This window comes from Aphanomyces astaci, assembly GCF_000520075.1.
Source record: "Aphanomyces astaci strain APO3 unplaced genomic scaffold supercont1.29, whole genome shotgun sequence".
Taxonomy (NCBI): Eukaryota; Oomycota; class Saprolegniomycetes; order Saprolegniales; family Verrucalvaceae; genus Aphanomyces; species Aphanomyces astaci.
Genome location: NW_009798292.1, coordinates 573,622 through 583,893, shown reverse-complemented (window position 1 = coordinate 583,893; position 10,272 = coordinate 573,622). Strand labels below are relative to the sequence as shown.

General features: G+C 47.9%; 3 protein-coding genes and 1 pseudogene across 5 annotated transcripts; 2 read left to right on the top strand and 2 right to left on the bottom strand.

Moving 5' to 3' along the window:
- Window positions 1-444: 444 nt before the first annotated feature.
- H257_10669 lies at window positions 445-1,858 on the bottom strand (the record flags this gene model as incomplete). 2 transcript variants are annotated; one of them, XM_009837272.1, is made up of 5 exons in its annotated part: window positions 1,840-1,858; window positions 1,591-1,790; window positions 632-1,452; window positions 520-577; window positions 445-450 (listed from the first exon to the last, which is right to left on the bottom strand). In XM_009837272.1, exons 2-5 carry the CDS (start codon window positions 1,774-1,776, stop codon window positions 445-447), a joined length of 1,071 nt encoding a protein of 356 aa, XP_009835574.1. In that variant the 5' UTR covers window positions 1,777-1,790; window positions 1,840-1,858. The 2 variants fall into 2 exon arrangements, with proteins under 2 accessions (XP_009835574.1, XP_009835573.1); XM_009837271.1 differs by lacking the exons at window positions 1,591-1,790; window positions 1,840-1,858 and having other exon boundaries at window positions 632-1,553.
- Window positions 1,859-1,990: 132 nt separating this feature from the next.
- Window positions 1,991-5,016, top strand: H257_10668 (hypothetical protein). The gene is made up of 4 exons (XM_009837270.1): window positions 1,991-3,827; window positions 4,061-4,164; window positions 4,573-4,750; window positions 4,868-5,016. Exons 1-4 carry the CDS (start codon window positions 1,994-1,996, stop codon window positions 4,972-4,974), a joined length of 2,223 nt encoding a protein of 740 aa, XP_009835572.1. The 5' UTR covers window positions 1,991-1,993; the 3' UTR covers window positions 4,975-5,016.
- Window positions 5,017-6,932: 1,916 nt separating this feature from the next.
- On the bottom strand, window positions 6,933-7,005 carry H257_10667 (annotated as a pseudogene). The gene has a single exon. The product of its transcript is annotated as a tRNA-OTHER (tRNA).
- A 1,814-nt stretch (window positions 7,006-8,819) lies between these two features.
- Window positions 8,820-9,665, top strand: H257_10666 (hypothetical protein; the record flags this gene model as incomplete). Its single annotated transcript, XM_009837269.1, has 1 exon — window positions 8,820-9,665. One exon carries the CDS (start codon window positions 8,820-8,822, stop codon window positions 9,663-9,665), a length of 846 nt encoding a protein of 281 aa, XP_009835571.1.
- Window positions 9,666-10,272: the final 607 nt, after the last annotated feature.

Genomic DNA, 10,272 nt, shown 5'->3' with positions numbered 1-10,272 from the left:
GTCCAGTACACTTTCATATATATATATATATATTATTATTGATAATAATATTAAAAACTAAACCAACTAAACCAACACTAGGCACAATAGGTCACAACAACTAACAGCTGTAAACACCAGAAAAAAGAAACGATACAAAACACACATTCCTACCGTAACAGTAAAGAAATAATAAATAGTAGAAAATAAAAATGATAGCACGACATATATAAATCATAATACATACCTCATAATACTATAGTACACATTCGTCGTCAGGGTGGTACCAATACCAAATACTCAAACATAAATGAGAATATCAAATCCCTCAATACCCACCCATATATATATACATATATATTATATAACAAATACTCAAACATAAATGAGAATATCAAATCCCTCAATACCCACCCATATATATATATAATATAACAAATACTCAAATGACAACGACGACGAATATCAAACCTCTCAACACCCACATATATATATATATATGTGAGTATTGAGGGGTAATATGTATATATATATACATACCGTGTTGGTGTTGGAGATGGACGGCAACCCGAAATGCGCACGCATGAGGTATTCGCGGCTGCCGTTGAACTGTTTGATGGTCCACACAATCGCATCTCTGTCGGGCACGTACGTGACGCTGCCGATGCTGCACTTGAACGACGGGCTGTCGACATCTGGCGGCACTGGGATGACAATCTCGACGTTGTTGGCGATACTGCGGCTCTTAAACTGCGACTTGGTCTTGACCATGTACTCGATGCGGCTGCGGGAATGGGGCTCCACAACCGCCTCGACCCAGATCAGCGGCTTGACGTGGGTTTGCAGGCGGTACGTCATCAGGTCGAACTCTCCGTCTGGTGGGATGAAGCTGATGGTGCGGTCGGTTTCAAAGCGCGCGAGCCGCACGCACTGGTGGAACTTGATGTCCTCCATCTCGACCGCCTTGCCCTTGGACGAAGTGCTCCGACCGGTGGCTTCGAATAGCATCTTGTCGTTGAGCCCGAGCTTGAGTTCGGGCATGCCGCTCAAGAATGACTTCATCTTGACGGCGCCGAGGATCTCGGAATGCAGAACTGTCCCGTTGGACGCGACGAGCAAGTTGAGCTTTTCCACAACGTCCAGAAAGATTTCGTTCTTGCGATGCTTGATCCCTTCCGATCGCCACGACACGGCGTTGGTCAATGCCGTCGGCGGGCGCGGCGCAGACTCCATGCGGTGGCCCTCCTGCGTGATGTACTCGCGCAAGATGCGCGCTTCAGTCGTCTGCGGATACCCGTGGTCGATGGTTTCGTCCAGAAGCTCAAAGATGATGACAAAGTTGTCGCGGATGCTTTCTTCCTCCAGCTCGCCAAAGTACTCTTGGAACACTTGGCAGATGCGGTTGAGGTACATGAGCATGAGCGCCACGTTCGAGTTGACTTTGGTCACGGTCATCAGGTACAGATTGTTGTACTGCAGCACACGGAGAAACACATGCCGGCATTAGATACATCGCGCAATCGACGTGATGTAGAGCAGCATGCACATGGTGAGAGAAGCCGCATGAGATCAAGCGATCAATACGTAGCAATGAGGATATCGCTAACGCACCTTGATGTACACGAACGTAACGCCGGACTCGTCGTTGGTGAACACGGGCCGCTGTTCGTTGTCGTCCTTTTCGGTCACATACTGCGTGAACTTTTCCGCGATGGACATGGGGATGTCGCCGCGGTAGTTGCGGCTGATGATGATCTTCCCCTTCAGGTCGGTGATAAATACTGCGCTGAGTACCATCGTCCTTTGTCGACCTAGGAAACCCGCATGAACATGAGTGCATGGCGGCGATCATGAACTTACCACGCTCGCACCGCAAAACACAGTCAGTATGAAAACAGTGCATGCCTCTATTCTTTTATCGGAACGCCGTATTGATTATTAGAGGTTACTATTTTAATTGGTAGAAATATATCCAATCCGACATCGCCATGGAACTGATTCAAAGTCGCAAAACATGGCCAAGGCAACACCGCCGAAGCGAAGGAACGGCCTGAAGAAGAAGGCTGCCGCTGCATCCAAAAAGGCAAAGAAATCCCAGACGCATGTGAAGGTGACGGGTCGACCTGCACGGGCGAGCAACAACGGCAGTGCTCGCACTCTGAACAAGGTCGAGAACGACGCTACGCTGCTGAAGCGACGGAAGTCCGTAGCAAAGCAGGCTGCATCCAAAAAGTCAAACAAGTCCCAGGCATATGTGAAGCTAAACGTCCAATCCGCACAGACACACAGCCTCAGTCGTCGAACCCGACGACACAAGGTCGAGAACGACTTGGCGCCGTCGACGCGAAGGTCCAACGCCGCTGCTGTTCCCTCCAAGGCATCCAAAACCAAGTCCAAGACGCATGTCAAGCTCCAGTTCCAACCTGCATGGACGAGTAGTAGCAGCAGTCCTCGCACTGTGGAAAACGCGAACAAGGGCGAGAACGACGTGCTGGAATGGGTGGGCGACGCTGTCCTCGACGAACTGGTCGGCCGGTCGCTGCTTCGGCATGTGCATAATATCTTCTCCGCGCCAACCACGATCCACACAGTCGACACACAAGCGAGTGACGTGTCCAACTTGGCGCTATTCCGCCAGCTACGTAATGCCCTCGTGACCAACGCCACCCTGAGCGCAGTGTACGACAAGCTGTTTCCAACCATCTTGGTCATCCATCCATCGTCATCGGTCAAGCAAAAGGCCGACGCAGTAGAAACCCTCGTCGGCCGCATCTCGACCCGACACAAATCCGCCAAGGACATCCATCAACTCGACACGATTCTGTCCATGATGCTCCAAGTCGAGTTCACGCATTGGGCCGTGGAACAAGAAGAAACGGCCCGCCAGTCGATCAACCAGTTTAGTCTGTTGGAATCGTGGCTCGACACGGACGACGACGAGGACGCTCTTGCCCTCGCCCCCGACCAATCAAATCACGCCACGTCATCACTGGGTGATCGATTGTTTCCAGCTTCGTCCCCAATCTCCCCCTCCTCCAGAGTCCCATATCCCCCGCCAAAGATCGCCTTCCATGCCTTTGCCGATCCCATGATATCTCCTCGAACTGATGATACATTGCCGTCGGTGGTTGACGTCGTCCGCGCGTGGGTACCGGCGCTGCAAACGTCATCGCATATCGTTCAATCGTCGCGAGTCATGTTTGAAGTGTTCAAGCTGTACGGTCTGTCGGTGCTAAAGGAGCGCATAAGCACATTCCTTGTCCAATCGACCAAGCCTATCTCGACACCATCGAGGAGCCCTGCCACACTCACGAGGGTCCGCCAACAGATCCTCAGCATCGAACGGCTAGCTCAGAGCGCGTCCGTACTCTCGATCGTGTCGACAGACCATCCCACCAAACTCCAAGCCAATACGCTGCGCGCCGCCGTCGGGTTTGCAAGCGCCACGAATCGACCTGACATCGTCGACGCCATCTGCTGTCTGCTAATGTACCTCCATCAAAGCCCCGAAAAGTGCCTCGCATGCGGCACCGCGGCACCCATGGACTTGGACGACCTCGCGCTCCATGAAGGGTCGACGTGCCCATACTCGTTGGCTGCGTTCATAGCGACGCAGTGGCACTCGCATCTGCCATCTGTGACATCGCTCGCCGATCTGCCGCGGACTGCCGCCGCCACCGTCGAGTTTCTCAAACGCCGACACATTCCGTGGGAAACCCAGGAAGACACTCTGCATACGTGGCTGCCTTCTCGATGGTGCGATCTGGACTTGCTAGCTGCACCCACGCTTGACAGTACACCCTCTCGCAAGCGAAAGCGAGTACATGACGGCGAGCGGCAGTCCCCAGGTAAGAAGAAGAACACTAGACGTCTGGCCTCGTCAATCATGTCTTGGGATGTCACACTAATTGAAGTCACACACGAATTTGATGTCGTGGATGATGGTGGTTTCCTGCAATCGGATTGGCTCAATCGTTTTCTGCCAATTCATTCTTGTGTACATCATTTGGTCGCGTCGATTCATATATATATGTCATTTCCGTTTAGACTAATATAAACAATATCTGAACTCAGTGTATAGATTCGACGTGCCGCAAGACATATAACCACTTTGCCTTGTTGAAGCGGTTCTGCCACCGCCGGTTTCTATTTAGCCTGGAGGCGTTGGTCATTGGATTTGCCCAGGTGAGGTGCAATATATTATTAATATATTATTCTGCGCGATGATATGTCACGGAGTATTTGATTGGCCACTGGATTCGAGTTCTGGTTTTTGATTGGTCGTATATCGATTGTCTGCCGAACTCGTACCCCACTATCAAACATGTTGTAGTGTTCACCCAAAATTTGGATTTTTGTGTGCTGATATTCGCCAAATCTATCGATCGATTCTTTGACTGTTGTATGGAAAATATCATCCTTCGTCACACTAATTTCAGGCACACACTAATATTCAATCATGTTGATTTGGTCGAATGTGAGTGGAGAATTTGATTGGCCACTTGATTCTTCATCTGGGTTTTGATTGGTCGTAAATCGATTGTCTGCCGACTTAGCTATTCTGTTCATTCGAATCGAATATCTTGTGAATAGTACGACACGGCGGCGTGCCGGCTGCACCTCCGCGAAGCCGCTGACGACCTCGAGCCGTGCATCGACGACCTGGGCGTGTGCAGTGTGTCGGATCAGTGCTTGTCCCTGGTGCTGAAGGACAGCTTTTATCGGCTGCTCATGCACGAGCTAGTGAATTTCCACCACCTCGATGCTAAAAGTACGTAAAAATATGCTATTCGACTTGTATATTTGTGTTCCTTGCAAAGCTAGTATAGTATTGAAAAATGAAGTCAATTATGTTGCAATCGGGACTTATCAGTCGATGCGTGCGTAGGCCATACAAAACCCAATGGGTTGCGCGTGATGCAAATTCGGCGGCCAAAGGGGTACGTGTGGCCCGAAGATACCTACACGAACGAAGCGGTTGCCATTGTCGACTAACTAGATAAGAAACAATAAAACACCAAATAGTGTGGATTCGATACGAATTTCCAGACCCCGTCGAATCAAATCACGAATCGACGCTATTGGTTAAAATCCATTTTTTGAGTGGATTTGATTGGCTCTTGCAGAAAGGAGGACACGTGTATTCAACCAATCAGAACTCGGGCGTGATTCAATATTGATGATATTTTGGAAGTTTATATGGTGCATCCATATATCTCCGTACAAAAGGCCGGTTGGTTTAAATTCTATTACTCGATCAATTTTTCACCAATCGAAAATCTGAACCGTAACTCCTGTTGGGCTTGTCAAGTTCTATCGTTATTACGGTATATTTTCCTAAATTATATCAATACAAAGTTGGAATAGCTGTCGAAAGTCAAGGCATTTATTTGTAGTCTTTAGGTGACTTGCACCATAGCGAATGCACAATATTGTGAATTCCGGTGAAACTTGCCGTTTTGGGGTGGTTTGACCCTTTGACGCGAAGAGCAATAAATCGACCTCACCATTTGATTCGCCAAAAAATACATTAATTCAGCCAATCAAACATTATTTCCCTGGGAAATGAGCCGCCGACACAGTTTACCACTGCCTATTCGTCTGTAGTACAGACGAATACGCAGTCCGATACTACAGACTCTGTAGTATCGGGTTCTCATGCAAGCATGTACTACGTGTCCACCTCATCCGGCGAATTCCCCCGATGAACATCGTCTACAAATATTTACAAAATCACGATGTTCATCGTGCCAAATCAAGGATTTGGTATAAGAATCACTACAAGTACGGAAAAGATGCAATGAAATAGGGTTCTTCAAAACTTTGATGGCATGAAGTAAATAGGGATAAAGGTAATGATAATATGAAGTAGGATGAAGTTTTAGGATGAAACCTAAAGTGGTGACCAAGCCTTACGTTGGCCCCTAGCGCCCAGGAGGCAGTCTGCGCAAGCGCGGCCGTACGCGAGCGCGGATCTAAGCTTCTCACTTCACCGAATGATCTATCTTTTCTTCTTGTTGGGCAGCGGCAGGTAGGCCGTAGGTCGTACTGCTCCCGGACGAGGCCTGTATGCAATGTTTATCCTAATTTACCCTCATCTCTACTAATTAGGATATGGCCTAATGTTATTGTTGGATGACGTTTGGATGACGTTTGTAAATAATTTCTACCAGTAGTAGTACACAAGCCTTGATGGAACCATTATTCCGGTTAACGATGTCAATCATACATTTTTTCCTCGATTTGATTAAACATCGTCAAGACATCATAAACTGGACACGATGAACATCGTGGGATTTGGTCAGACGTCCTGTGTCAACCTGTTGCACACACATACTGTACTTACTTACCTACTCGGAGTACTCCACTATCCTCGATACTCGAAACTAGGGGGGGGATAGCTCATTGTCAATGGAGGTTTATTAGAATTTTAACCGGAATAGCTCAGGTGGTAGACTTGCAGTTACTCAAAGGTCGTGGGTTCGATCCCCAGCTTCCCCGGATTATTTCCGCAAGGATTTATCCGTCCCTCCCCTGGGAAATCCGGATAACAAGGGCTGCGTACGAAGACGAGGACCGAACTTCGAAGAAGGTCGATCGAAGCACGAAGTATGAAGCGTTGAGCGAAGTATAAACCGAAGATTACACACCGCCCCTGGTCGAGCAGGCGCGTTACAATTGGCGAAGCGGTTCCAAAACATGTGGTTCTAGTGTCGGCCCTCGCGGAGGAATGTCTTAACAGACTGTAAAAATGATAATCCAAACTCAATTAACAGAAAACCTCGATACTCGAACCACATGTTGTAGAACCGCGCCTGCTCCAACAGGGGTGTGTGTAATCTTCGGTTTTTACTTCGCTCAACGCTTCATACCTCGTGCTACGACCGATCTTCTTCGAAGTTTGGTCCTATAGCCCTTGTTATCCGGATTCCCCAGGAGGGCGGATAATTCCTTGCGGGAAGTGGGGGAATGAACCGACGACCTTTGAGTTAAGAAACCGATGCTCTACCACTGTGCTATTTGCACTCCCCGGTTTCGGGGTTCCGAGGTTACAAGGGTACGGGCAAATGCCCACGAAGCGTACACTACACCATTTTGCAGTTAAGTTGGGCGAATACCCAATGTATTTGGCTGTACGCCTGATATATTTATTGGTGTGCCCGACATAATTAGCCATGCGCCCATTTAATTTGGCACCGAGGTCGTATGTCCGATATATTTGGCGGTGTGCCCGATATACATAATTTGCCGTGTGCCCAGTAATGTGACCATCTGCCCGATTAATTGTGTCGTGTGCCCGATCAAAATGGAATAACTCAAATAATTATACCCACTGTCAGTACTATTTAGAGGCTCTGAGAATTTCGGTGATCAAATCTATCATTCATTATTCAAGTCAAACACCTATTACATAGGAAAGTTACTGAATCGAAAAATTCGTGGAGCAAAATGAACAAGGGATCAACGATGGGTCCTGCACAAACTGATAAAGCTTCTCACAACCTTAAGAATCCATGTTTTTGCAGCCTCATCACACTCACCGGCGATGAGTACCGAGACTTCAAAAGTACGACAAGCTGGGCGGAAATTGCATTAAACAACTTACTCGACTTAGGGCCAGTCTGGTAACTTGAAATATTACAATATTCTGCCCCAAAACACCATTTTGGGGCCAAATTCAACAAATCTGATAAGAAGCGAAACTTGTCTTGCTTGAGAGTTTAAACCCAAATCCAATATTGGAGATTCGGTACGAATTTCCGGATCGCCGACCGAACCGGCACCAATCTCTCCGATTGGTCAATCCGCAATTACTTGTCTCTGATTGGCTACAATCCATTTCGATTTTCTACCGGAAAGGGCGAAGTAGATATTAGCCAATCGGATGTCTCGGCTCGGTTTGTGCTCGGTTGAACAAACCATGAAGAAATGGGAAATTTGAAGAAAATCGACAATACTACGTAGTAATTCTTAGTGGATTTACTCTTTGAGGAGGTCCAAAACGTCATACGACGTGTATTACAAAATTGACCTTTTACCTCCATTTTGAAAATGGCATTTTTCGTTTAACCCATTTGGCCAGAAAATGGAATACAGTAATAATATTGAAATGTAACGTGAAGTGCTATTTAAAGTACATATTATTGTGGGTTTTTCCACGATTTCTCTCAGCCTCCTGAGCCCCAAATCGGAAAAGCACCATCACAGAACTAACTCCTGAATATGAACACCTGTAGCATACAACACCGAAAGTTAAAACTAACGTAAAAAACCAGTTTAAGATAACCTTTTTGGAGGCGTTGGCGTAGAATGCACATAATTTTTGACTCGGTTATGATATTTCAGTTCTGAGAATAGATTCCGAATGCCAAGAGACGCACCGCTGCCACGGCACTATCGAATATCCGTTTCCATGTGTAGCATCACATGTAAATTCATTACTTTCTACGCAAATGTACTCACATCGTGAAGACCAATTTAGGATAACTATTTTTATCTTGCTTAATGTATGTGTCACTTGATTGAAATTCTGTGTTTAGGCTAACAGTAAGTAGTTACAACAGGTTGAATATCAATTTGGCAAGGCTATAATTTTGTAGAAAATATATTCTGTTGTGGAAATATGATGAGCGAGTTTCACATGCTGTTAATCTGGTCACCTGGACAGCCATCTTGGACAATGACTGCATCAAACATGCACGATGAGCAGGCTATCGGATCAGCACATATACCCACCACGGATGGCTCAAGAAATGGCAATTACGTTCGATTTACCACTGGCCGAGGCATGGCATGAAAATGAAAGGCAACGGCCCACACACAGTACACCATACCAACCCATGATCATGCTCATCGGCTCCTGTCACATGTATGGGCTCCACCTCTCCCGACTTACGCAGCTTCCGCTCGCCGGTACCTCCGCCGGCCAATTTATTTCCCAAGTATGGTGGGAAAACATGCAACTCCGCGCCGGCCAATACGGGCACATCACACCACGATGGCTGGGCCGTACTGCGCTATCCGCTCAACCCCTTCTGGCACAGCGCGAGATATGGCTCGCACAACAAATGGGCACGGACCAGTCGGCTACATACAACGGCCCCTGCGAGAGCTGCAGTACACGAAAGGACGACGTCTTGGCACCAGGTCACCGGTTCTGGTGGATCGATGCTATCCTACAAGGCCGCACCGACCAATGGTGGAGGACACTCGCAAACGAAATCACAACGACGGCTGCAATGGCCGGCCCGTATGCGTACTGGTGTATCTGCTACAAACACTCCACCGGTCACCGCACACGGGACGTATTAGGGGCCACGTGGAACCTTCAAATCCCGGCGGGACAACTACGAATGCGCCACCACTCCAGAATTACGTACTCATCGCCGACGAGGTGGGCTGGGATGACAAATACGAACAAGGTGGACATACACCTGGGGTACATTGTGTCACCGGACACCAACACCAGCACGCTACCGACACACTGGGCCCACGCGCTTCAGCACTGGGGCCAAATGAACGTGGCTCATGTATCCACCGCGCAACACTCTCCCCAGCCCCCCACCGGCGTACACTCATGCACTCCGCTGGGATGCCGATACCGACGGCGACCCAGAAGATCCGACGTGTACAGCTGGCTGCGAGCCAGTTTTCCCCTTATCTACCGGGCGCCGGCCGCATGGTAACGGCTTCCGACAAACGTAAACGACCAGTGTTTGGTGTATCCTTTTTGGCGCCGGAGTCAATTGCGAGTTTTGAAGCTCAGAGGTGTCGGATTGAAAATCCAAGATTGGTCCCAAAGAGCTGAGGATCAGGGCTATCGAAGTATTCAAGTTTCGGTTGAATCTAACATGTTATTTTACAAGTTTCAAAGCAATATATGTCAAACTTCATGGACCAGTCTAAGGTGTGATTTTTTCATTTGAAAACTGTATAAGGAATTGCATATTTATTTTGAGGATAGGTTACTAATTATGGCGAGGTAAATATTATATATGCGCAGGTTATAGAATCATAGGATTCCTTCCAGCTTCAACGGCACTTCCGATTTTTCAAGGAACGAACGACAAGAAGAAAACAAGCGCCAAACCAAATCAAGAGGTATTAGACAACGACTTCATTATCACCATTATCAATGGATCTAATCTGACCACTAGGCAAGGGCTTCAATCCATACGTTGCAGCGATGGCTGCCCACTTCAAGGCGACCTTTGACAAGGTAATGCGCTTGCCATTTTTGCCACGCTTTCCGCGTTTCTTCTGTAGGACCGCCTTTTGCATGGACGCAGCTTG

What these genes read in the sequence shown, in the direction of transcription:
- H257_10668 (XM_009837270.1), top strand. Translation starts at nt 1,994, where the DNA reads ATGGCCAAGGCAACACCGCCGAAGCGAAGGAACGGCCTGAAGAAGAAG. An exon ending in CGGCGAGCGGCAGTCCCCAG is followed by an intron (nt 3,828 to 4,060) that starts GTAAGAAGAAGA and finishes CTCAGTGTATAG; the next exon opens with ATTCGACGTGCCGCAAGACA. An exon ending in TGGTCATTGGATTTGCCCAG is followed by an intron (nt 4,165 to 4,572) that starts GTGAGGTGCAAT and finishes TCTTGTGAATAG; the next exon opens with TACGACACGGCGGCGTGCCG.